Source organism: Merops nubicus, unplaced genomic scaffold (assembly GCF_000691845.1).
Source record: "Merops nubicus isolate BGI_N331 unplaced genomic scaffold, ASM69184v1 scaffold21791, whole genome shotgun sequence".
In the NCBI taxonomy this organism is placed as follows: domain Eukaryota; kingdom Metazoa; phylum Chordata; class Aves; order Coraciiformes; family Meropidae; genus Merops; species Merops nubicus.
Window position 1 is genome coordinate 29,774 of NW_008589297.1, and position 27,693 is coordinate 57,466.

The following is a 27,693-nucleotide window of genomic DNA, read 5'->3' on the forward strand; positions in this document are numbered from 1 at the left end:
GCTACAGAGGCTGTATGAGAAGCCCACAGTGGTACCCTCTCTTTTTCTCCCAGTGTTCCTCAAGGCACACCAGAGCCAAGAGCTCTCTCACCGTGTAGACCAAACAGTGGAAGTTCGAGCATAGTCTTAGATTTAGAATGCGGGTATATACTTAATGGCTTTCACATCGCTTGTATGTGTGAAAACAACCAGACTGTGCTAAAGTTAAGCGAATTACATTAGCAGAAATTAGATTAGCTGGTTAATTGAACCTCTAGGGAAATTAAAAGGAAGGCAACACCCTTCCCTGGCAACACTTCACATGCACATGAAGTTAATCTGCCTAACTGACTGTCTGCCTACCTGGACACAGACTCACAGAAAGGATTCTGCAAGATTTTTTGGTTGAAGTTACATTGATTTCCTCTTTCTAGTAAAGAGTAGCAACAATACAAGTGTAAGGTGCAATACAGTCACCCCGAGGATATGATAGCGCAATGCCTGAACAACAGACAAAATTATTAAGCAGATGACTGAAATAGGAGTATGTTTTTCTTTGTAAGTTAGCAAACTGCACTGCAATTTCAAGGCTCTGAAACAAGGGAAAATGAGGAATAAAATTTTTTAACCGTTTTGGATGATGGGTGGGTAGAACTGAGCTAGGAAAAACACCTGTCACAATGTTAAGTAATTAGTCACCTAGGAACCATGACCTCTGCATTCCAAAGGGATTACAGAAGCAGCTGCTGATGCTTTGCTGTGGTGAAGGTGCGGACTGGCAGGAGCCAGTGTGGGATGCAGGCCAGTCAAAGAGAGGTTCTGGTGGCTTGGTGAACACCACTGTGGGCGTGTCATACCGAGGTAAAACAGGTGGTTGCAGACAAGATAGAAAAAGTGTTCTGAGATTTAATTACTTATGTGAGTAGCAAGGAAGAAGAAAGGAAATAGTCATACTCCAGTGGGAGCAATGTGTAACATCTGAAGCAATCACTATAAGTGCTGAACACCTGAATTTAAGAACTGGTCGATGCGGTTTGTCACTAGGGCTGTGTGTGAAGATCGGGCAACATCAGAGGCTTGTGGCTCTTATGGTTTCCAAGGAATATGAATTAAGGAAAAGAGAAAAAGACCAACTAAAGTAGCTCTGAACAGCAATCAAATCCATTTGAGGCGATTGCCAGAACAAGCGTTGACAGCCTGAACATCCTGGAAACTTCCAAGAGAAGGAAGGACCTCTAAACTATAATGTAAGTGGAAATTCACCATACCAGATATACTGCTGCCAAGTGTGAACTTTTGGTGTTTTCCTTTCAGAATAGGGCTAGCATGAATGTCATATATGTAAGTACTCTTCTAGTCTTTGTGGTATCCAAACAAAGTTTCTCAAAAAGATATAAGAAGCCAATTTTTGTGTTTTTTTTGGTTGGTTTGTTTGGTTGTTTTTTGTTTGTGTTGTTTTTTTTGTTTGTTTGGGTTTTTTTGAAAATGAAAGAGAAAAGCTGTTGGAGCTTAATTTTTAAGGTTGTGGGTTTTCTACTTGTAACTTAAAATTCAGAGTATTTTTCAAGTCTTTAATAAATGCTAAATTATTAGTAGAGCTGCAGAATCTTAAACAGATAAATATTGCTCCCCACAACAATGTCACTTTACTACCTGTACACTTTTAAGCCAGGGTAAAAAAATAAATATATTCACATCTGTGAAGACAGGCTTAGAGGTCACACTGATAAAAATTACTGGTTAATAGTCTGAGAGTTCTTTTTTGAAATAGAACTTTTCCTGAGCAGTATGGACCTTGCTAACGCAACAGGTAAACAAACATTCGTTTGTGGAGGGAGTTTATCACCAAAAAAAAACAAACCAAAACAAAAAAAAACAAGACTAAAACAAACCAAAAAAAATCTAAACCCAACTCACAGCTGTTGAACAAAACCAGAAATGACATTGACCAATCTGGAAGTTAAGTAATCAGGAAATGCTCCTTTTTCCTTCATATGGCTTTTACATCCCACCACACTCCCCATTTCCTCATCCTTAAAGGTAACTTATTCATGGCACGCCTATTATCCTTTGTAGGAAGTTCTTCTTGTCTTGTGATTCAAGAGAATGCATTTCCTCTGAGTAAATAATTTTGGTATCTCCTCCCATAATTACACCCACGTTGAGCAGGAACATTGGCATTAGACATATATATTATAGGAACTAGTTAATTCATTTGACAAGTCTACAGGTATTAATAACAACTGCTAAGCACTTCTTCCTTCTCTCAAATTTCAGCTGACAGCACAAAAAGATTGCTGGGGTTTTTCTTCTCTTTTTATGATTAATGTGCCTTGGACATCCCTGAAGAACAAAGTAGAAGTCGTATGCAATTCTCATAAGCTGAGGGAATGGCAGGTGAGTGCTGCACATCATTTGCTTCCCTTCAGCAGGTACTTTATTCAGGACTGTTTCCTTAATATGTGGGCCCTGTAGGTATCTGCTCAGATTTCTTATCTGAAAGAAATTTTATATTGTAATTTGTTCTAGCACTTCATTTTCTAAGTTTTAATGTTATTATTAAGACCTGTTTGAGAGTAATTTTTGGGCTAAGCAGAAGATACTTTTTGGGGAAAAAATTAATTCCCATTACTCCAAAAGGCACCGTGCAGAACTCTATCTAAACCCTTTATTTTTAAAATGTTATTTCAGATGTGCGTCACCCTTTGTATTAACAAAACTAGTGTAATCCATACTACTGGATCTGTAAGCATGGAGCTTATAGATGGGAATTCAAAGACGCATTAAAACCCTACCAAACGAAAACAGTAATAACACTGTCTCTGCTTTTTAAAGTTTCAAATTAACTAGGCAATTGCAGAGCAGGGATTTCTCTTGTTTAATGATGAAACAAACATGTTCAAATTAGGGTTTTTTTAATATTGCTTTGTTGCAGGGAAAGCAGCAGCCTATTGCAGTTCACTGATGTCTCAGATTGATTTGTCAAAAGCTTCAACTTAGGTTCTCAAATACGTCTTGTTTATTCCTATAAGACAGATGATATCTCACTATGCATCTTTCTCTACCCTAGGCCAAATGGCATCAGGATGTAAGCAGGATAAGTAAGATGTCCCAACAGCCATTTCTGGGATCCTAAAAATATGTATGTTGAAAACAGAGGGGCTACAGGCCACTTTATTTGGAAATGACACTGATTTGCCTCTAATTTTTTTTTCCAAAGTCCAGTAATAAAACAGTATCCAGCACTGCATAGTAAGTATGTAAGTCCTCAGTGTATGAAAGCCCTGGAACAAAACACAAGCAAAAAGTTCTATTATTGACCACTAGACTTAATGAGTTTAATGGAATATCTGCTCTTTAGTTGTCCCTCCTCTGGTAAAAAGACAATTGCTTTTAGCAACTTCACCATGCCACTTACCAGCAAATGGCATGCTAGCTGCTTCTTCATGTCTTTCCTTCTGTTTTACAGATCTGACACCAACACACATCAGCTGGCAGCCATCAGTAAATGCAGGCACACATCATACTGACAGATATGCCAACACTGAGTTGACTGTGAGGCGAGGACAACCCTTCACTATCACCCTGTACTTCAACAGGCCAAAGCAGACTGGGGAGAGCCTAGCATTTGTCACTGAAATAGGTAGCACTCCCTTAAGCTTAAATCCCATTCTCACTGAACCATAATCTTTATCTCCCATAGTTTTCTCTTTTTTCTATATAGAGATGCAATTTTTCTTCATGTATTTCTACTGTTTCTCCCCCCCCCCACGTGCTCATTTCAAGTGTCAGGTTAATATCGTAACCACACACTGGAATGGAAACCAATTGCTCCTTCTTTCTGGCAGGACCATCCCCCTCAGAATCTCACCGTACAAAGGCTGTATTTAACCTCTCCGAGGTGGGGGCAAGTGGCTGGAGTGCTGTCCAAGCACCCAGTGAGTCTGGCTATATGAACTTTACAATATCCAGCCCAGCCAATGCTGTCATTGGACGATACAATCTCATCCTCCAGGTAACCTCAGGGAACAAGGTCTTCTCCAGATTCCTGGGGCAGTTTGTGTTACTCTTCAACCCTTGGTGCCCAGGTAGGTACCAATGCCTTTGCTCTTGAATGTATCAGATCTATTTGATTTTATACCTGCACAGTGAGCTTGCTCCCTCAAGTTGTCTCCCTTTGGGTTGCCGTCAGCAGCAATCTCAGCTATCTGTTCAAAGATCTGTGTTTACTACCTTCAAAAGTTGCTGCCACACTGCCACCACCACTGCCCCCTCACTTTTAACCTCATGAAGTGTGCTGTATGGTGTGATAGCACAGACTCGCTCTTTAGGACTGAGCAGATCACTTTTTCTACAGGTGAAGGCTGACAGACTTTCAGAAGTGCACATACTTCTCAGAAATTGAAGCTAACATACAGTAACATCCTTGACTTGCACCGAAATCAAAGCAAGACTGCTCTTGTAAATGTTAACTGCAAAGACAACAGGTCAACTCACTTTATAAAAACTGACACAGGATGAAGAATGGCATTTCTCTTGTCTTTCATCACAGATTGAAAAGGGTCATCTCTTGCAGCATAATTTTTTACTTCTGCAGCCTCAGCGTGCTGCAGAAGAAATACAAATTCCTAAGCTCAGATTTTGCAAATATGCAATAGTCTAGAAACCTCAATTAGCCTTAAAGTATACCACTCGAGTAAAGGGAGCTCTTAGCCAACTAAGTGACTGAGCAGCTTATAAAAGTAACTGCAGGTATCCACTCTTTCAAGAGCCACTAACAATATGTCAAGAGCCAAGGTGAAAAAAGCTAATAGAAATAATTATACAAGTATTTGCAGGAAACTCAGACTGTCTCTGCATAGACAGTCACAAGGGAAAAACCTTCTCAAAACCCTCTGGAAGATCACTTGTGGTGTAACTTCTAATTGATGGAAACTACACTGCAGGGACTGAAATATTTGACAGCTCCTGAACTGGAACACCAGAGTAGCAGTAGCAGTCATGAGACCACACAAAATATCCTGAGGAAAACTGAAAAAAATTAAGCTGCACCATTCCAGTTTAAAACTAATGATTTTGCTGAAGAACCCTTCAGATTTATCAAACAATGCAATGGCTACTGCCAAACAAAAGGGAGTATCCTTAAAGTAGGATGATGCTGAATAAGCTTCTGCAGAGTGGAACAGCTCCCTGATCCTGACAAATGGGAACAGATTCAGTTTTATCACTAGAGTGTCATAACAGAAGGGAAACAGAAAATTTATTTTCTGAGCAAAGGATAGATAGCAGGTTAGTTCTGTAGATACAGTTCCACATGGGAGGTTACTCATTAACCTGAAAAAAAACAGGAATTAATTAATAAACTGCAATATCAGTAAAGAACTACTCACAAGGTGCAATCCTTTTAATGCCTGGACTAGAAATGAAAGGAAAAGCACTGGGCTGGAGAAAAACTACTAGTGGATCCTTAGGAGTCTTCTGAAAAAACACTCTGATCAAATGGTTCATTACCCATTTTGATAAGCAGCATTGTCCATACACAGGCTGGGACACTACATAGAAATAACTGGCTGACCTTAGAGACTGGACTAGTTGAGAAGGGATAAAATAATAAAAGATATAATAACAGTATCTAATTTTTGTTTATAAACAACGAAGTAAAAGACCATGTTTAAAGAGAAATAACAATTTCAATGGCAGACTCAACAGCTGGAAATCATTCTTTAAAGGCACTTTCACATTCTTCATGAGAACCAAAGTCCTGAAAAAGGAAAATGCAATCAAAGCAGTTACTCTTAAGATGTAAATATTAATGCCATTGTACAAGGAGACAAGATGTCACTTGTAATTTTCTTTCAGTTAATCTTTCCTGAACAAGAATTACAAATTAGAACATGTTCAGTAAAGGGTTACTAGGATAACTGTACACATGAAAAGCCTCACCAAAAGCAATTAGTTTCACAGCTCATATATCTGAAATCAATGCAGAATTTGGACACAGAAAATATTGATCTTACCAAAATGGTAAACCAATAAGCTTATTAATTCACCAACATATTTGTTTCAAACCTGTGAATAAAACAAAAGTGATATTTTAACATTATTAAAGTCTCTTAAGGACATTTAAAGAGAAATCGAAGATACTTGCAAGCCAGCCTCTGATAATGATGCATTATGTCCTACGGCTGTTGAAGGAATATTCACTTAACCACTAGAATAAAAAGTGGTAGCTGTGAATTAAATGGAGGGTCACACACTGCTTACCTACAGCTCACAAGCAAACACATCAATTGTAAAGCTTTAGGGAATAAAAGGGCATGTAAGCTTGAGAATTTTGTAAAAATGTATTTTTCCCTAGAAAAAGGTCTGATATTTGCCACTTGTTTCTGTGGCAAAGATTATACGAAGAAATTCCTAGAAGTGTATCTATGTTAGAAAGCATACTTACACTGAATAAAAACTACCAATAGAAATTTACATCCTTCTTATTTTTCACTATGCCCAGCTAAGCTTTAACTTCAGAATGAGAGGATGGAATCCATAACAACTTTGTATTTTTGCATTAAAAGAAATTAATTTAACATGGGATTAGGTCTACAGTGGTCTGTCTTTCCATAACTGTCAAAAAAGAGGAAAAAACCCATGGTTTATTGCAGGGGTTTTCCCTCCTAGTGTGCTGAGAGTAACAGAAGAGGTTGTTATATTTAGTTATACTTCAAAGGAAGAGATTTGTTGTGCTATGTTGTGGTTTCCCTGCCACCTCTTTTAAACTCATGTTAATTTTGATCTGAGTTATTGGTAGGAGTAGTTTTATCATTAAAAGAGTCAAAGTATAGTTATTGAAAGAACCAGCTCTAGGAAACTAGAATTGAGAGCATATAAACTATTAAAAAATACATCCTTGAAGTGATTATAGAAGGACATTTAGATTGCTCAGAATCAAAAACCTCATAGGGCTAAAAAGACCTTGGGAAGTTACCTAGTCCCACACCATGCTCTAAGGCAGGTTCAGTTTAGCGCTCAGGTCATTCCTGACATATGATAGACAACAAGAGCACGTTTCCTCCCCACACCACCCCACCCTCTTCACAAGAATTTCTGGAATTCACTACCATGCTTGCCCCATGCATCATCTCCATTTTTTTTTCTACCTTAAATAATTCTGAGTTAAGTTGTATATTCCTCATAAGTTATATATTCAGGATTGCTGAGCATTCTCAGTACTCCCCTCACTCTTTTTGAACGGTCCACACCTTGAAGTGCACCACCTGGAACTCCACACTTCTCCAGGGCCATACTGGCCCAAATCTTGGGAATTAACAATGATCAGATTATTTAAAAAAAAAAAAAAGTGTGGACTGCCACCACAAAGAAGGACTTATATCATGTGATCCAATTTTAAAAATAAATTTTTTGAACGCTCCACACCTTGAAGTGCACCTGGAACTCCACACTTCTCCAGGGCCATACTGGCCCAAATCTTGGGAATCAACAATGATCAGATTATTTAAAAAAAAAAAAAAGTGTGGACTGCCACCACAAAGAAGGACTTATATCATGTGATCCAATTTTAAAAATAAATTACACAATCTTTTTATTTGCAGGAAGGGAAGGATGGGAAGTTCCTATAGGAAGGTAAAGACGTTAACTCAGTAAAATAGAAAAGCTTATTTTCTATATGTGCTTCCTGAACTCCTGAAGCTTTCAGTAAATAATTTTAAAAATTTTGAAATTAAGCACAGAGCAAAGTAACTACTGCTACCTAAAGAGTGACCAAAACCACCTGAACTTCTGTGGGAAGCAAATGCTTTCATAGCAGCTACGTGCTGTGCCATGAACTACAAAACTGATGAGTAACAACGAAATCAAAGTGAGCAGGCTGTATCAATAACATTCCTGACAGCACTTTGCATCAGGCAAGCAGAGGTCTTAATTCTGGATTCTTCAAACAAGACAAACACAATTGGAAAACAGAGAAAAATGTCATCCGTGTGATTCCTTTCAAACATCTGTCCTACTTCTCACTGGCCTGAGAAAGCAGAAAAACCTCATCAGCTTGAGCTGGACTTTTCTCCGTCTTTCTCACAAAAATATAACGTATATATGGGGAACATTTACATAATACATAAAGGCTATACTAAAATTTGCAGAAAAAAAATAATTTGATATGGATTTCCACCCCCTTCCCCCCAGGCCATATACAATAGCAGGTATTTTCACTGAACTGTACATATTCAGGGAACTAAAACATCACGTTTTCAAAATAGTAGTTTTCCCCTTGCTCAATCAAGATACAAATGTTTTTGAAAGCTTGCTAGTATTCTCAGCTTTAACTGGAAAAGCATGTCCAACTTGGTTTTCAGGTGATGATGTCTACATGGCTAACGAAAATGAGAGACAAGAATATGTTCTAAATGAAAACGGAATAATCTTTGTCGGCAATGCAAAGTATATTGAGGCAAGAGGATGGTACTATGGACAGGTAAGACATAAGGAATTCATCTGGGTTCTTATTCTGTCTCTGATAGCATTTCCTCTTATTATTTGCCTCTCTGATAGGTATGCCTATTCACACAAAAACTGAACAAACCTGGCTAGAGACTGACTTGTGCTTTGCTCATTGTGTGCCTAATAGGACTTTGGTGTGAGAAATGGCTTAGCACAGCACTGCAGCTAGAACTGACTTCTACGTGTGCTTGAAGCTCATGGTACAAGTGTGGACCTCATCTGTGACCAAAGCATCTGCAATACAAGTGACAAGACACTTGTGTGACTCCAACACACCTACTATTCCTGTAGTGCAGATACAAGGGGCCAAAACTGACATTGACATAGAATTGTTTGGGTTGGAAAGGACCTTCAAAGATAATTTAATCTGACCTGCCTGCAACAAGCAGGGACATCTTCAACTAGATAAAGTTGCTCAAAGCCTCATCCAGCCCAAACTTGAATGCTTCCAGCGATATAACTCAAGAGAATCTAGTAACTGCAGTCAGAATAAGCTCGGCAGTTTTAGTTTTACTTCAGTCATCTGTTCTGATAGCAGAAGGCATCCTGCCAGATTTTCACTTTGTTTAGTAAGCCCTATCTTTAACCAATACTGCAGTGTGGACTGCATACTACTGTCTTTGTGCCTTGCTGTCCCTATCACTTTGGGCTGGAATATCTTAGAAAGGAGGAGCTGCAGCAGAATATCCTTTAGTTCTGTTTGTGAAACTATTTTCTTTAAAATTCATCTCATCTGATCACAGTTTCAAGATCACCTTCTAAACATCTGTCTCACCATGCTTGACCTGAGCCTGTACTATCGTCAGAACGCAGCCATTGATGTATCTCGAAGAGGAGACCCTAAATATGTAGGCCGAGTAATCAGTTCTATGGTAAGGAATGGACAATTTAATCTGAATTCCACATGATTAAGCAGAAAGCATGGTTAAGCAGAAAACACTACTGAGACTCATAGACACCTGTACCTTAAGCAATATAATTAACCACGTGCCGCATTACACAGTTGATTTCATGCAATCTGTTCATTGGCCTATTTTTAGATCAATGGAAATGACAACGATAATGGAGTTCTCCTGGGAAAGTGGCAAGGAAGTTTCCATTCACATGAGAATCCATCCAGATGGGATGGCAGCGTGGTAATCCTCCAGAAATGGCGCCAGGACAACTACAGGCCTGTTCAGTATGGCCAGTGCTGGGTTTTTGCAGGCGTGATGTGTACAGGTACGCTTTAAGAATAGAGTATTGTGGTGAATTGGAGGTGTTGATGACCTCTGGCTTCATCAGAATGACAAAGCAATTAATTCTATAAGAGGAACAGTGCTCTGAAGACTGCAAATGCTGAAAAATCATAAAACATTCAGACAGCTTTGTTTCTCATATATTTCTAGTCATTGAACTAAAGCTGTGTGTGGTTTTGTGTTTGGGTTTTGTTGTTTTTTAATATATTTCAGTTCTGAGGTGCTTGGGGATTCCAACTCGTTTGATTTCAAATTTTAACTCTGCTCATGATGTGGATAGAAACCTGAGTATTGATAAGTACTACGACAGCTCTGGAAAAAGTCTTAATATCAGCAAGGATTCCACATGGTAAATATAATTTTTTGCATCTCACCACTAATTCAAGAGAGTATTTATGAGACTTGAAAATATGAACACTAGCAGTACAAAAGGATCTGAGTGGACAAAATTTAATACAAATATCTAAATTAATACACAAGACATGCATTTGGAAAGAAAACATACTTTATGGTTTTGAGGTAAGTTATTTCAAACAAGCAACCAGCCCAATTTTTTGCAGTCTCTGACCTAAAACAAGTTGCAATTTTCTTTAAAAAGTACGTTTCCATTGTCAGTGTACCAGTTCAAGGCTCTTAATTAACGATATCTAAACAGTCTGTTCCTGATAAGAGCATGGAAAGTACACAGCTGCGTTAGCTGCTTTTCTGCTGCCTTAGCTTCCTCTCATTACCTGTCCAAAGCCTGTGTTTCTCAGCTTTGCCCTATCATCCTCTCCAGGTAGATGGGGGGCCCCCTGTGGAGGGAGTACCTAAGGAAGGCTCGTTCTATTCATGTGCTATTCTTACCTCTTTTTTTAAACATCTGCTGCTGCACACCACTATAGATGGACTATTGGACTTCATGAGCATTTTATCTGAACCAGTGTAGCTATTTCAAGTTTCTATTTAAAGGAAGCATTTCCCACATTTGAAGGTTTACTGAAGCCAATGATGAAGGTTTGCCTATATTCAAGGCTTAAATCTTTCACTTACAGTTCATACTGCTCCCAAAGCAAGCTGCTGACATCTATATTCTCTCCCTCCCCACCTTGAGGTCTACACCTCAAAAGCAGACAGTAAATCTATCCGTTGAAAGGGATAGTGAGTTGTTGTAAGTAGACACTTCGTTTCACAACTTACATCTTTTAAAAAAAAAAAAAAATTCTCTACCCCTTCCCAACTGGAAGTTTCTGTGGCTTTATATTACTGTGCTTTCTAGACATTGTTGTTTGTCTCCAGGGATTATCACGTCTGGAACGAAAGCTGGTTCATTCGCCCAGACCTAGGAACATCATACAATGGGTGGCAGGTTTTAGATGCAACTCCACAAGAACAAAGCAAAGGTAATAGTGTAACTTCTTAGCACGACCTAACATTCCTTCTCCAAACTGAGCACGATTAATACATTTTACTTTTGTTTTTTTCATGTTTTAGGATTATTTCAGTGCGGCCCTGCATCTGTCATAGCCATCAAAGAAGGTGATGTAGACTTGGATTATGACACTTTATTTGTGTATACAGAGGTGAATGCTGATTGCAACAGATGGATTGTATACAATGACGGAACAAAGAAAAGAGTTTACTGTGATACTGAAATAATTGGCAGGTTTATCAGCACCAAAGCTGTGGGCAGCAATTCCCGTGTGGATGTCACCTATAATTACAAATATCCAGAAGGTAAAGGAATTATCACAATTTATCTCCTTGTTACCATGTTTATCTCCTACTGCATTCTTGGTCCTAGGAAGCTAGGATGGGTAAACTGCTTTGTTTGAGCATCTCTCTCCCCTTCCTTCAGAAAATAATTCTGCCAGTGTTCTCAAACTATTTTCTTAATACAATGGGTATTGTATTTCTGGTTTTGTGTATTTAGTAGTTTCCTTATTAAGACAGAATACAAAATATACTTTAGTCCCTTACACAGAAGTACATAATGTAATACACACACAAAACAGGGCTATAAAATACATTTTACTACCTAAGGTAAACCCTCAAGCTGTCATACCAAAAAGTCTTAACACTGAGTCCATCCATCACGTATCACACGCTGCGCACAGGTCTCTAGCATGGGAAGTTACAGATTAGTAAGAACTAGTTTGCCAGTATATCTGGCAGAGGGAACGGGGCAACAATGCAACCACTAATCCAAAACCTTAAACTCCAGTTCTCTAACACTAGACCTACATCTCCCACTCCCACATGACCTCATGCTCCATGCCGAGCATGGATATGGAATACCATGTCCATTCCAATTCCTCATCTTTTCTTTTGAAGACCCCATTACATCCCACTCTCAAGAGGAGTGGCTCACTCAGTTTTCTTCTCTGACTGTATAAATTCACTGAGTTAGGCTCTCTTGTGCTCCTGCTCTGATATCCAGCCATCAGCTACCCAGCCATTCAGTTATGTTGTTTGCACTCCCAGTGGACTCAGTCCCCACATTATTGGATCCTGGAAACAAAACTGCCAGTAAAGGGACTAGGTTTCATTCATATGTCCTTAGGAAAACAAAGCAGCAAAGGTTAAAAACTGCACAGCCATATGTTTGAGAGAACATTTTTATCTTCCCTCAAAAACTTGGAATCTTAGAATCATTTAAGTTGGAAAAGACCCTTAAAACCATCAAGTCCAACACTGAGCCATAAACTTTGCTTTAAGTGCAAGTCAAATTACTTAAACCTTACAGTTTCCTCCAGGGAGGGAAAATGCTTTGCTTACAAAAGTACAAGACAAATGCCTACACACAACGTGATATCCTGACAGCAAAACAAAGAAGGAAATCTAAGTGTCATGATCTCCTGTGTTTGACACCCAAGAGAACCAAGTACTAATACTTACACTGTAGAGAGACTCATAGCAAGAAGATTCATGATGGAACAGAGGTACTTCTCAGAGGCACTTCTCAGAGGCAAACCTGGTACCTAAGCCTTCTCATCTTTTTAAAATTCAGGGGCATAAATTTCATATAATAGATTGCTTAATGTTTGCAGCTCAAAGTCTTTAAAAAAAGGAAGACTTTTTTAAAGTTTGCCATTCAGAATCAGTAGGCATATTTGCATACTTCACCCCTCAAGGCTTTGGTGGAACCATATTTAATACAGATGCTGGTTATCCTCAGATTAGCAAAGTAACAACACACTACTGCACGTCCTGAATGATGAAAAAGAAATCGTCCATCCTAAACAAATGCAAATGCATCATATTTCATTTTAGTGACTTATTCACCTTCTTGCAGTATGTTTATTACTTCTCTGTGAAAAACCTGAACAGCGGCCTAACAAAAATATAAAGAACTTTTAGGTATTGCATATTTCTGAGTGATGCATAGCTGACCTCCTATATCATTCTGAAAGCCTTTACACAGAGAAGGTGCAATGGCAACCAAACTATCCATTTTACTTGGTTCTCTCCTTTGACCAGGTTCTTCTGAGGAAAGAAGAGTTTATAAAAAGGCCTTGGCCAAGATATTTGGATCCAACTTCACAGAAGGACGTACAGAATCTACAGGCGAAAGACCTTCAGAGACAATTAGAAACCCTGGGATCTCTGGGAAATTCAAATTGGCCGAACCTCCAGTGTTTGGCAAAGACATTACTCTAATCTTAATTCTCAATAACCTATCTTTTGACCACAAGACTGTGAAGGTAGACATGAGTGCATCAACCATCCTGTACACAAGGAGAGCAGTGGCAGAGATCCTGAAGGCAACCACTTCTGTGGATCTTGGTTCTAAACAAGGTAACTTTTGATGACCCTAAGTAGCTAATGTAGCCCTCTTCTTAGCCATATGAAGGCAACTGGAAGAAAGAAACATCAGTATCACATCTATATCAGCCTTGTAGTACACCTACTTGTTCCAATGCCTAATGGCACTGTTTATGACTACCTTTTACAAGTTTCTTTTTCCCCTCTGAAATGTTACACTAGCTCAACCAAAAACTGAAGGTATTATGAAATGTTATATAGAAGGCTACAATTACATTATAGCTCCAGAGGCAAGATATATAAATAGATGTGTGTGTGTCTGCAGTGATTATTACATGTATAGGAACACATCTTGCTCTTAACAAACAAAAAAAGTCTAATGTATCCTTTCTGGCACTCAACAGGCAACACTAATATAAATTAACAAGGACAAAGGTTAAAAGTTACAGTGATACAGTGAAACTCTGTCTCTCTTCTGAAGAGTCAAGGCTATTAGAACTATTACAGAGATGTTTTTCATCCCTGGGGACTACAAAGATAAACAGTTTTTCCCATATACAGCAGAAAAGTTGTAGGACTACAATAAGCAGTTGACCAAGTCGCTTGAAAAGGATCTCTGTGAAACCTGACACAAACTTTCTTCTGAAGTAAAACAAATAGGATAAAAGGGAACAGATAAAAGTGGTTATACCTCTAACTATAAGAAACACAAAGGGATAGGAGTCAGGCGAAATTCAGAGAGCAGATTCCCTCAGTTTCAAGCTAAAATCCTTTATTCAAAACTGTAAGGGTCAAACTGTAAAGCAGGCAAGGATCACCAGCAGAGGAAAATACACAACCAGTCTCACAAGGAAGAAATACAGACTCTTGCTGGCTTCTCTTCAACAAGTTCAGAAAGTCTCACAATAACTACAGCATTTTTTGAGAATGTAATGGCTCCTAAAGATATGTTTGATTCCAGGGAAACATATCCGGTTAAAGATCCCTTATTCTTATTATGGAAAATACCTGACTACTGACAAAAGGATCCAAGTTACTGCTTTGTGTGAAGTCATGCACATGAATGGGGTAAAGTTGCTGGTGGAGAAGACAATCATTTTAGAGGACACAAACATTATCATTAAGGTAAACAATTCTCTCCCTGATGTCCTGAACAGACAGAAAGAACTAAAGAGTCTTTCTGGAGCTCAGATCTTACGATGAGCAATTGGGGATAAATGCAGTAACTTATGCTGCAATTTCAGATTGTGCTCTAAAATTCTGCCTGCTTAAATTAAGAAAGTAAGCATGCAAAAAAAAAACCAAAAACCAACAAAACAGTTTTAAAACTCTGCCTGAATCTGCTCCCTGTTCTTCAGAACAGCTGTTACCTTTCTTTGTTTCCAGTCACATGCCACTGCTTTGTTTACAAAACTTGTTTTCCTCTGTATTCTAGTTATTGGGAAGTGTTTGCATTGCCTTTAAACAACTTTGCCTACTCCTAAAATATAGACTTAAACACTTAATTCTAGTTTATGTCAAAGACCATTTATACTGTTTCAACACTTTAATCCTAATCAATGATGTGCCAAAAAAAGTGTCACAGCAGCCCAAAGATCAGACATGTTTCACGAGATGTGTCTGTATAGTCGGGACTATTTCACTGAAATTGTGCACCAAATATCGCATAGACAACTTGAGAGCATTATTTAGATAATCCAAATCCACCTTCAACTATTAGGAAAAGCATCCTGGCTTGCCAGTTAAATTTAACTGCTCCTACCAATATCTCATTCATACTCAAATATAACAGATGTTCTGCTTACAGTTCTGAAGCCTGACTCCCAGAAAACTGTAAAACAGTGAATGATCAGAAATATGTCTTTGTAATTTAGATTCCTCGGCGGGTTGTAGTGAACAAAGCTGCTACTCTAGAGATCTCATATGCCAATCCCCTCCCTGAACCTGTGAACCGCTGTGTACTACTAGTGACTGTGATGAACCAACAGGTCAAGATACAGTAAGTGAAAGCTGTAGCATTGACTCAGTGCTTCTGACGTAATCAACAGCATGTCTAGTTTCTCAGTAAGAAAAAAACTCACGGTTGAATTATCTCTCATTTTCTATTTACAAAAATAACGTCACCCAGTATACATTAAAATATTTTGATTTTTCAGTTATGTATTTTCTTTTCCCATGTAGGAGCTTCTTTAACAACTAAAAACTACTAACATTCCTCTCTTCCAAGAAAGCAAATAGGCATGTCAATTTTTTTGCGTCTCTGACACTCAGACAATCCAAACAGCTTGGATTTGTGTTTCTTTTTATACACAGTACCCTAATACTACAAAAATAAGTCTGAGCTAAAGCAAACAAATATGACACTACCATAGCTCCCATCACTTCAGCCCAAACAACAAGTTGCTCTGTTCTCTTTTGAACCAGGAGAAAAATAATGCCTTTTCAAAATGTAGGAGTAAAATGTTCTACCACTTTTTTTATCTTCTTCTGGACTCTGCTGCTTTATGGATTAACTCAGTGTTGAGTAGTTCATATTTCCCAAAGATTTTTTTGTTATCAAACTTCCTGAATTGCTGTGGCTCTGGAAATATTTTGACACAATAATCCATAAAAACATGGAAAATATTATTCCAGTCAAAGACTAAGCCAATCCTTCCCAGCCCTGACATGGAGGCATGACATGGCACTTCTCATTTCCACTAGTCTATTAAAGAGTAAATGAAGATGTCTGAAGATATCTTTTCTCATGTCTTATTCTACAAAAAGCCTCAAGCAATTCTCAAAAATCTAAGGTTGGGTCTCATGTAACCCTTGGTGCCCTAACTAACATTCAGTTCTGCTTTCTGGGAATCTCAAGGAAAGACAGTGCAAGCCTGAATTAATTGTTTCATAATTACTTTTCTTTCAGTCTGGCACGACTGGCTCCAAGAGAGAGATCAAAAATTTATTTTGAGTTCACACCTCGCAGGACTGGGCCCTTGCAGCTGCAAGTAGACTTCTCTTGTGATAAATTTTCACATGTTAAAGGATTTGTAACCATTGCAGTAGCACCTTCCTAATGTGATGGAATCAATTTCCTATTTCAGCATTAACATGGCAAGACATATAGGAACAGTGATGACGGCAAGAAACTTTCCACAAAAATTAATAACCTCTTACAGCACAAAAGAATCAAGTCTCCTGCTTTCACAGTGCATAATTATTTAGCCTCTTTTTTTTTTTCCTCTTCTGTCTAGAAAAATTAAGCCCCTTCTTTGTAGACATAGTTTCACTGTTTTATCAAATCTCATTGTGTTAACCTCCCAGTTTTAACTTTTCCCCATCAGATATTTAATGCAGTTTCTTTTCAAGCACATTGTAATTGTCAGCAATAAATAAAAGCTATTCATACAACGTTATTCATTTGTAATGAATTGTACATTCCATGGAAATAATATGAGAAATCACAAGATTGACTAATGTTCCTTCCCCTCCATTTCACAAGCTTCTTATCAAAAACCAAAAAGAACATTTCCTCCTTTGTTCATTTAATTTCTGTACTTTGTGACACCTCTAACTGTGAATGGGGAGGAAAAAAGCCTGTAAAGTCTGGAAAATGTAATGTTTGAGGTCCATGACAATAATTTTGCTGGAGCCTGTAAGCATAGGCTTGTCACATAGCAGACAACACATGTAAATATTCAAATTAGTAACTTAATTCCTACAGAACGTGAGAGAGTTCCATGTACTAATTAACACAGGGAGAGTCTTGCACTAATATTGAAGTCCAGCAACAGAAGTAACACTATTTGCCCACCTTCTTAAGGTCACAGTGTTTGCTTACAAATGCTTCTTTGTGGGTTCCTGATCCTAACATTGCCAGGTTCCAGGTCTCACCTGCAATGCAGTTTCAAGTAGCCTTCAGGATTCTCTATTACTGCAGGCAATGTAGCCTCTCCAGGGACTGCTATGAAAGTTAATGACTGACTGGGCACAGTGACCACCTATCCACACTTCAGAAGTAGGGCTTGAGGCAATGATGGTGTACAAATGTCTGTGTGAAGCCTGAAGATTTGTATTTGTTGACCTACTTATAAAATATTTAAAGCAGAATTAATACGGTCAAAATTCTGAACCACAGAGCTGTCTGGAGTTTGATATGGACATCTTTTGTCTGACAGTTAATAATATTTCAGAGAGTCTGACACATCCAGGCAGGCATTTACTGAAAAAAAAAAAATACCCAGGAAAACACCACAAAACTTTAGATTCCTTATTTAAGAATACATTTTGGATGCAAGTAAGTAATGTGCATTTTGGTTTGCCAGCAATCTTTATATGAATGTGAAAACAAAACAGAAAACAGCAACAGACAAAAAAAGGACAATGTAGAAGTGTAGGGGTGAAGAAAATAAGGGATCACCCCTTCTCCCCTTACACATCAGTCACAGTCCATTGAAATTTCAGAACAGCATGCAACCTCCTCTCAGGATAAACTGGCAGAACATATTCCTAGATCAGCTGACAAAGGATGAGGGAGGAAAGAGTACGATGGAGCTTCAAGAGCGGAGAACAGTGTCTGTAATTAGAGTGGGCAGGCCTCACGCCACAGGAACAGCTCTGGAGCTCCCTCCCCGGCCCAACACAAGATTCCACGCCACACAGCTACAGAGAAACTACATACATGTATTATAAATGCCAAGCTATACAGAAAAATTATTAAAAGCAGACACAGACAGTAAACACTCCTCTGTACTTAACAGAAACCGCTGATGTGACTGCAGAGCAATGCCCTCCCGGGGGACTGCGGTGGTTCAGCCCCAGGCAGGAGCCGGGCACCACGGGCCGCTCGCTCAGCCCCCAACCCCCTGCACCAGAGGGAGAAAAGGGAGAAAAATACAAAACCCCGCGGGCTGAGAAGGAGAATTTACTACAGGAACGCAAAAGGAACAGCAAACAACAGCAGGAACAGCAGGTATAACAACAGATACCTGGTACAAAGGGAACAGATCACCACGCAGCTCCGGAGAGCACAGAAACCGCGGCTTGCACCCCCCGGCCCGGCCCCATCCGGGCACGGCCTCAGCGCGGCAGCGAATACCCCCCGGCTGGAGCTCCCTCCCGGCTCCAGGGAAAACCAGCCCTACCCCAGCCGAACCTGGACAAGGATGTATTGCTTTTTATATAAGAAATGCATTATAGGTTATCACATCAAGAAGAGATAATGAAAATGTCATGACTCTTGTGTGTTTTCAAGGAAGAACAAATTATATGCAGGTACGTGAAAGATCTTCAGGTAGACATGCCTTCCAAAAAAAGTGGGTTATGCTATGCAAAGTCAAGATGTTGAGTGACAATAACACTAACATGTTAGAACTCTACTTAGATTGCCCCTTGTCCAACATCCATGTTATACGATGCGTGTATTTGTCTATACCTTCCCTCTATACATACAGTCTCCAAAAATCTCAAGAGGTGCAAACCAAGACACGCAAAATTAAGTTTCTTCTGCCTACTGTACTTCCTTTGTTGAATCAAATTTGAGAGGTTTCCCTCTCTTGGTAGTTAAGACACCAGGATACTGTTTATCATCTTTCCTCAGCCATTCACCAGTTTTAAATACCCACAATTAGATTCAAGATTGTGCAATTAAAGCTGTCATAAGTAGATGCTCACGTACAGCATTACTACAAAAACAGTAACTAGCAACCACAGGTCACACCCAGCTTGTATAAACTCTGTCTTATGCAGTGAAGTCAAGAGGCCTAAGCCACTCATGCTGGTGGAAGAGGATTCAGAATGTTCTCGTACGCTTCTGTAGCTGTAACCTGAACTACACACAAGTGTGGAAAAGAGGAAACCAACGTTATGGCAGGTAAGTGAAGAACAGTCTGATTGCTCCAGACACTGCTCTTCCAATATAGATGAGAGACATTTGCTGAGGAAATAGGATAAATTACATCTAGTTGTTCTCTCAGCAATTTAGCTCTTTTTAGGTTAAGTGCATTTATGGGTTTTTCTGCTAGAAATTATTTTCTTTCTTTTTTTTATATCGGGGTCTTAAATATATTCTTTTTTCCTTTAACAGAATAATAGAATAAAAAATTATTTTTCTATCATATCCCTTGATTACTCCATACAGTGCTTTTGCAGCCACCTAAACACTATTGGCTAGCGACTTGGGCATCAAAATGCCACATAGAAGTCTTACCCTCTGATATCCAACGACGTCTCGCTTCAGACAGGTCATTTGATGGCCTCTGGACTCCCATGTTCACCCTCCTACAGAGCAGTATTTCAGCCTGTCTGCCGCTCTGTCAAAGTGCAAACCCAGTATCTATGTATTTTATTGTACTTGCTCTCACTCTCATGCTGACTGGAGAGATCTGTAGTTAGAAAGATGTGTCAAATAACACATATAGTCTATGCACAATAAGGATTGTTTTTGGTTATAGCTTCAGCTTTCTCTTAGAGAGAGCAAGAACCCTGTGTGCATAATATTAAGCATTTTCAGCAGTGAACACTGATCCTGCAGTCTTTTGTTTACGCTCCAAATGTCTATCTGTCAGAAGACAACCATCCAAACAAATTTTTAGAACTTTGTCCAATTGTACAGTGACAGGATTATTGAAAATACATTTTTCCAATAGAGAGACATTGAAAGCAGAAAAAAAGAAATAAGATTTAAATTGAAGGTCAAAACAAGGAGAAATCCAAAGTACACATGGACAAAAGACTGGTACCAGGCTTTATTGTGCTCTTGCTGCATTTGTAAACCATTTTTTGTTGATCTGCACATACTCACTAGAAATGCCTGTGTAACCACAGACTTTGCAAGGCAAACAAAACTATTAATGCAGTAAATTCTCAGAGCTAACCAATGCTAGCCACTGCCACCTTCATCTTGCCTACTTCTCCAGGTGTCCCCTCTTAGTCTCTTGTACGTCTTGTCTTTGCCTGTGACATTCTACTCTGAAAATCTTAGCAACACCATTTAGACCTTTAAGCATCAGAGTCCCACTAGTACAAAACTCATGGCTCAGTTGTTAACAACTCCTGTATGTGCTACATTTTTATTTGCAGACATGCAAAATAGGTGATAAGTGGTGTCCTTGGTGTGCTGGGACCAGTCCTGTTTAATATCTTCATCAGTGATATAGTCAGTGGGATAGAGTGCACCCTCAGCAAGTCTGCAGATGACACCAAGCTAGGTGGCACAGTCAGCATGCCAGAGGGACTGGATACCATCCAGAGGCACCTGGACAAGCTTGATAGATAGGCCCGTATGAACCTCATAAGGTTCAACAAGGCCAAGTGCAAGGTTCTGCACTTGGATAGGGGCAATCTTCATTATCAGTACAGTCTAGGGTGTGATGTAATAGGGAGAAGCCCCACAGAAAAGCACTTGGGGGTACTGGCGGACAAAAAGGTGGACATGAGCTGGTGATGCACACTCACAGCCCAAAAGGCCAATCTCATACTGGGCCACATCAAAAGAAGCATGGCCAGCAGATCGAGCGAGACAATTCTGACCCTCTACTCTGCTCTGGTGAGATCTCACCTTCAGTACTGTGTCCAGCTATTGAGGTCTCAGCACAGGAGGGACATGGGCCTGTTGGAGCAGAGGAGGGTCACAAGAAAGATCAGAGGTCTGGAGCACCTCCCCTGCCAGGACAGGCTGAGAGAGCTGGGGTTGTCCAGACTGGAGAAGAGAAGGCTCTGGGGAGACCTTATGGCAGCCTTCCAGTACCTGAGGGGGCCTACAGGAAAGCTGGGGAAGGACTGTTCACAAGGGCATGTAATGACAGGATATGGGGCAATGGTTTTAAACTAGAGCAGCATAGATTTAGATTAGACAATAGGAAGAAGTTCTTTACTATGAGAGTGGTGAGACACTGGCACAGGCTGCCCAGAGAGGTGGTGGAGGCCCCATCCCTGGAGACATTCAAGGTCAGGCTTGATGGGGCTCTGAGCAACCTGATGTAGGTGAAGATGTCCCTCCTTACTGCAGGGGTGTTGGACTAGGTGACCTTCAGAGGTCCCCTCCAACCCAAAGCATTTTATGATTCTATAATCCTAGTCGTCCGCTTTACTGTAGAACCAATGATGTGCAAGCTCCAAGAGCCTGGACCTTTAATTTGTGCAGTTCAGAATACACCGTGGTAGGATATACATTGGTGAAGTGCTGCAAAGCTAACTTCTTTTCAAACTCTGAGCCTAAATGCCCCGCAGAAACACATTTTAATTCACTCTCAAATTACAGTACTCCATCTTAGGAATGCTGTTTTCTGTAGGTCCTTTCCAATTAAACATATTTAAGTCAGGAAAATAAAGTGATGATTCCAGCGAGAAATGTTCTAGACATTTTTCATCACATGACTCAAACAGCCCACTCCTATCAATGGAACTATTTTTTCTCCAGGTGTCATATTTGAAAAGAGACCTTTCACTTAACTGAAAATATCAACATATTTATGCTCACAGACTACAGGAAAAACCAACTTGTTCCAGGGCCTTACTGCAGACTCAGAACTACCTGTGCACATTCACATTGCTTCCAAAAAGCTGAAAAACTACTGCAATTCTGAACATGTCAGGACTTCACAGAATATCACACAATTGTTTGGGTGGTAAGGGACCTTTCAGGGTCATCTAGTCCAACTCACCTGCAGGGAGCAACTATAACAGGTTGCTCAGAGCCCCGACCAGCCTCACCTGGAATGGCTCCAGGGATGGGGCATCGACCACTCTCTGGGCAGCCCGGGGCAGGGTCTCACCACCTGCAGCATTAGATTTTTCCCTTCTCTCTAGTCCAAATCTCTCTCCTTTAGTTTCAAACCATCACCTCTTGTCTTGTCACAACCAGCCCTGCTCAAAAGTCTGTCCCCAGATTTCTGACAGGCCCCTTGAAGTCCTGACAGGCCACCAGGTCTCCTCATAGCCTTCTCTTCTCCAGGCTGAACAACCTCAACTCTCTCAGCCTGGCCTCCCAGCAAAGTGGTTCCAGCCCTTGCATCATCTCTGTGGCCTCCTTTGGTCCCTGTCTCTCCTGTGCTGAGGAGGTCCCAAGAAGTACCTCAGACCAGAGTGGCAGGGGCGGGGGGGGCAAGCCAGCTCCCCAGCCACACTCACCACTCTCCCTGCCCAAGGACAACACAGCAGGATCAGTGTTTTCTTTTACTCGTGCCATATCCCGCACTGCCACAGAAACATCAGACTGAAGGATCAAGCTGAGCGCTGTAATGATTGTCTCACTTCAGCTCTGTAGTGAAGTTGGACAGGCCAGGCTCCAACCTGTGGGGCTAAACCCAAGACTGGTATTCTCACAGACTCAAACCAACACAATTACCACAATTTTAATTCTGTGCTGCAAATGGTACAAGTCTGAAATTTCACTCTATTTCTGCTACTATAGAAATGGAACCCTATAAATCCCCTCAGATATGAACTTCATTCCAAGTGATTCAAGGTGGTGCTAAACAAAGCCCTCAGTCTTAGTTCAGTGAAATGATAGAAGTGTTGCTTACAGCACTATTAGTCTGCAAAGGGTTAACATGCTCTAGATATGGTAGCAAATTTTCCTCAAGTGAAATTCCTCTAGAATATCATACTGAAGGGCACTTCTCAAACACTTATTTATAGATAGATCTGTATTTTTTCTGCTTTGGGTTTTGTTTGTGGTTTGTTTTGTTTTTTTTTTCATTTGATCAAGGAACAAGAAATATTGAAAGCTTTTTTTAATTTGTGCTTCAGTGTCTCATTTTCAATAGTGGGAAACCTATCATGATGTAGCAGAGCACCCATAGCACTGCCTTAAGTTGCACCACTCCTAATACTACCATCAGCACACTACTGGTTATCTTTTTCCAACAGAGTGTGAAATAACACCAAGCTTCAGGCAACAAGACTGTAAACTAAGTAGATATAAGATACATGAGAGGATAACATGAAAGTTCAACAATGAAGGCACTAGCCTTCTATTTATCATCTGTCATAGAATCAGGCATGCACTTCCTCATGAGAGTTCTAATACTTCTTTCTGTATGTCTGTAAAGCATTTTGGTGACTAGAGACTCATACAGAAAAAGAGCATGGTGGAGTAGTTTCTTCCAGCTTTAACAAAGTCTTAACTAAATACAATAGGGGTTTGAATATTCATCAAAGATGAATTCTCTGAATGAGTACTTTTTCCCTGCCTCTGAAGGATGCATGAAGAAAAGATATTTTATCTGTTCCTCTAAGTTCTCGTTTATTTTGCAGTTTTTGATAACAGTATTATAGATCCTTCTTAATCTTAATAGTGTTATTATCTTAATAGTAGATCTTAATAGTAATATAGATCCTTCTGTTTTCCTACAGCATATAACTCCAGCTACATATAATGAAATACAATGAAAATATATATATGCAGAAATATAATGAAATATAATGAAAGTAGTACATTAGACAAGCTGAAAAGATGTACAAGTTTAAAAGAACAATGTTTTTAATTAACTTGCTTTGTGCCTTTCTAGCCCTGAAAATAGCAAATGTCAACTGGCAATCTGAATTAAATAAAGCTGCACACCACACCGCTGATTACAGCAGCACAGAAGCAATCCTGAGGAGAGGACAGGCCTTCAGCATCACTCTGAACCTCCCAACAGTACAATCTGCAGACAACATCACCTTTATTGCAAGCACAGGTAACTTCCCCATGGTACTCACCTCACATTCAAGTCACTCCAGCTCCAAAACACTAGTGCCTTACAGCTTTACATGGCCCATTCCTGAATCATTAAGCTTTGTCCTGTGTCAGTCATGATTCATTGTCCTTTTAGGCTTTGAAGCTCCCATTTTGAAGTTCAATCTATACCTTAAGACAATAGACAGTTAATTAATGGAAAGGTAGGGGCCATTGTCATTATAAAATCAAACCTATAGCTCTGCTCCTAAGGACCTTTCTGCAATACTACAAGTTGTCTTCACTCTGTGGTCCACAAACACTTCACAACCCTACCTCTCTATCCCTCATTTATCTCCTCTCCTGACTCTCTGCTTCACCTGTTTAAGCTCCCCTTGATTAACTTCATCTGCTTCCCATTACTAGAACAGTCAACATGACCCCACACATAAGATTTCTATCTGTATCTTCTGAGAAGGCTTCTCAAAAATACTCTCCAGGCAGCTACTAAGTCACAATAAAATGTGCATTAAAACGTGTGGCACATTCTGCCTACATAATTTGAACTGTCAGGTTTTCAGGTTAACAGGCTCGGCTCCTCACTTGTCTTGGCTGATTATGGGCATACTCACCTTTACTGGGTCATGCACTTTAATACAGGAGGGTGCATAGTACAAATTGTATGGAGGGCATCTAACATTGAATAATGTCACAGGGTCATAACTGACCCCAAGTTTGTCACTCACAGCTGTAATTCAGAATTGCTGTCCCTGTTCCCTCTGGCAGGACCATCTCCAGTAGAATCACAGAACACCAAGGCCATATTTAACCTTTCTGAGGAGGGTGGCAGTGGCTGGAGTGCAACCCAAGAGCCCAGTGAGCCTGGCTGCATGAACTTCACAATATTCAGCCCAGCCAATGCTGTCATTGGACGATACAAACTCAAACTACAGACTGTTTCTGGGAACAAGGTCTCTTCAGTACTCCTGGGCCAGTTTGTGCTTCTCTTCAATCCCTGGTGTCCAAGTACGTTTTGATGTATCATGTCTTTCATATAACTCATTGTCTCAGACAGGAAATCTGGGTGTCAACAGTAAAGCATGTACCTGACAGTCACAGCTACAGAAGATTTTTTTTTTTCTCAACATCAAGGATAAGTTTTTGCCACTTCTTCAGTGGTAAACCCAAGCAATATCTACCAGTAAGACACATGCTGAGATTAGTGTAGAGACAAAAGTATAGCCAGTGCTCTTCAAAGGAACTTCAGGCTTATTTAGAATCATAGAATCCTTTAGGTTAGAAGAGACATTTAAGATCACAAAGTCCAACCATTAAGCCAACACTACTAAGTCCTCTGCTAAAACAGATCAGAATCTGTCAGGGTTGGAAGGGACCACAAGGATCCCCCAGTTCCAACCCCTCTGCCATGAGCAGGGACACCTCCCACTAGATCAGGCTGCCCAGAGCCTCATCCAGCCTGGCCTTAAAGACCCCCAGGGATGGGGCCTCAACCACCTCCCTGGGCAACCCATGCCAGGGTCTCACCACTCTCATGGGGAAGAACTTCTTCCTCACATCCAGTCTGAATCTGCCCACTGCCAGCTTTGCCCCATTCCTCCATGTCCTGTCACTACCCAATAGCCTAAAAAGTCCCTCCCCAGCTTTCTTGTAAGGCCCCCTTAAGATCCCAGAAGGGCACAATAAGTCCACCTCGGAGCCTTCTCTTCTCCAGACTGAACAGCCCCAACTCTCTCAGCCTGTCCTCACAGCAGAGCTGCTCCAGCCCTCGGATCATTCTCATAGCCCTTTTGAATCACTCTGATTACAGAGGAGTCCTAAGCCTGAATGCACAGGTAGCCTAACCTGTTCTTCAGAAGTCCCCTTGAAGTAGGATTTTCAGTTACAGCAAAACAACTTTCCTTTCAACCAGCATGTTTCATTCTGCTTCTAGACGATGATGTCTATATGGCTAATGAAAAGGAGCGATGGGAGTATGTCCTGAATGATAGTGGAATCATATTTCAAGGACTGGAAAGATATATTCAGCAAGAAGCTTGGAACTATGGTCAGGTAAACAGCATCACCCGCTCCAGAACTTTGAAGATAAGAACAGTGGGTAAACAGGTTCTTGAGAGAGAGTATCATTGTCTCATCTAATAAGAGTGCTTTTAATGGCAAAGGAAGCCATTACAGTATTAACCCCTAGATATTGTGAGGCTACTACATCTGAATATTTACACAGTTGGTTCAGTAATGGGGCAGAAGACACTAAAAAGATATACCAAATCTACTCAACTGAAACAACTCAAGTTCAAATTTCTGAAAATCAGTTTGGCCTTCTAAACATAACTGCTACAAATACAGTCATAACTACAGCCCATCTGTAATCACATGGCTATCCTGCAACTTGTTGGGCCAGTCAAAACCATCTCTGACCACTTCATGCCTTAAACTGCACCAGCAGTTGCACAGACAGCATTTCATCACTGTGGCTACTTTTACACTAATAAATGAAACAAGGCCAGATCTGCTTTCTGTCTCAGAAGTCAAGTGGCATCCTTGCCTGACCACATCCATACAGCGTAACACTTTGGCATTCTCTGGCCCAGTACAGTGTCTCTGTGATCCTAACCCACAATAATTATTTTTGTGGGTTTCTTTCAGTTCAGATTGTCTGATACAAGATGAAGGCAGCCCATCAGATTGAAGCTTTCATAACAGCAGGGTACCTGTAGGGGCATGGCAGGATGTGGGAGGGTGCAAGGCCTGCTGATCCAGACCTAGAGTGGTCTTGTCTGTTCCACCAGGCCACATAATGTCTTCATGAATGCCAGTAGCTATGGCCTCAAACTCTGCTCACAAACATGCTGTCTTTAAAATACAGCACAGAGGCACCAGCCTACTGCTTATGCTTTCTTCTCGGCCCTATTTTTTGGTAACATTACCAATATCACCTTATTGTGCTAAGAGAAGGAAAAAGAGTGGGGAGTTTATCCTTGGATTTATTTAAGAAATTAGCTTTTGATATTTTGATTGTTTTGATTCCAGTTTGAAGAGGATATCCTTGATATCTCTCTGGCTATACTGGATCGAAGCCTGAACCACCGCCAAGATCCAGCCCTTGATGTATCCAACCGACACAGCCCCATCTACGTGAGCAGGGTTGTCAGCGCCATGGTAAAGTGATCCGCCAGTTACACCTGTGTAATGCACCTGTAACAAGAAAACTCAATACTTTATTGGTAATGGCTCCATGTTTTATAGGAGTAGCTAACTTTTCTGAAAAATATAGCCACAGAGGAGGTAAAATGGAGATTTATTCTGAAGGGAAACTACCCCAAAAGTTTAATTTAACTTCTTCCAAAGTGTTTGCTTATGACTGAAGGAACTTTTTCAAGAACTTTTGGGGGATGTTGAATCTCAAATGTATTTTCCTAACACATTTTTTGGCCATTAGATATTTTCACTAATTTGGAAAGCCTGTGTCTGCTCTGAAATCATATGCTAAGCTTTTCAAACACCAAAAGAAGCATGAAATATTTTGAAAGAACAGCATTAGTATGACTGCATTTAATGTATATA

General features: G+C 40.1%; 1 protein-coding gene across 1 annotated transcript; it reads left to right on the top strand.

The window, feature by feature from the left end:
- Positions 1–2,369: 2,369 nt before the first annotated feature.
- LOC103781846 (protein-glutamine gamma-glutamyltransferase 6-like) lies at positions 2,370–16,528 on the top strand. The gene is made up of 13 exons (XM_008949568.1): positions 2,370–2,376; positions 3,449–3,622; positions 3,828–4,067; positions 8,343–8,461; positions 9,231–9,359; positions 9,528–9,708; positions 9,939–10,074; positions 11,004–11,107; positions 11,199–11,441; positions 13,185–13,502; positions 14,431–14,594; positions 15,344–15,468; positions 16,378–16,528. The coding sequence occupies exons 1-13, from the start codon at positions 2,370–2,372 to the stop codon at positions 16,526–16,528; spliced, it is 2,091 nt and encodes a 696-aa protein (XP_008947816.1).
- Positions 16,529–27,693: the final 11,165 nt, after the last annotated feature.

Bases quoted from the DNA above. Each gene is read 5' to 3' on its own strand.
- LOC103781846 (XM_008949568.1), top strand. The intron at 9,360-9,527 runs GTAAGGAATGGA...GCCTATTTTTAG, and splicing joins GCCGAGTAATCAGTTCTATG to ATCAATGGAAATGACAACGA. The intron at 9,709-9,938 runs GTACGCTTTAAG...AATATATTTCAG, and splicing joins TGCAGGCGTGATGTGTACAG to TTCTGAGGTGCTTGGGGATT.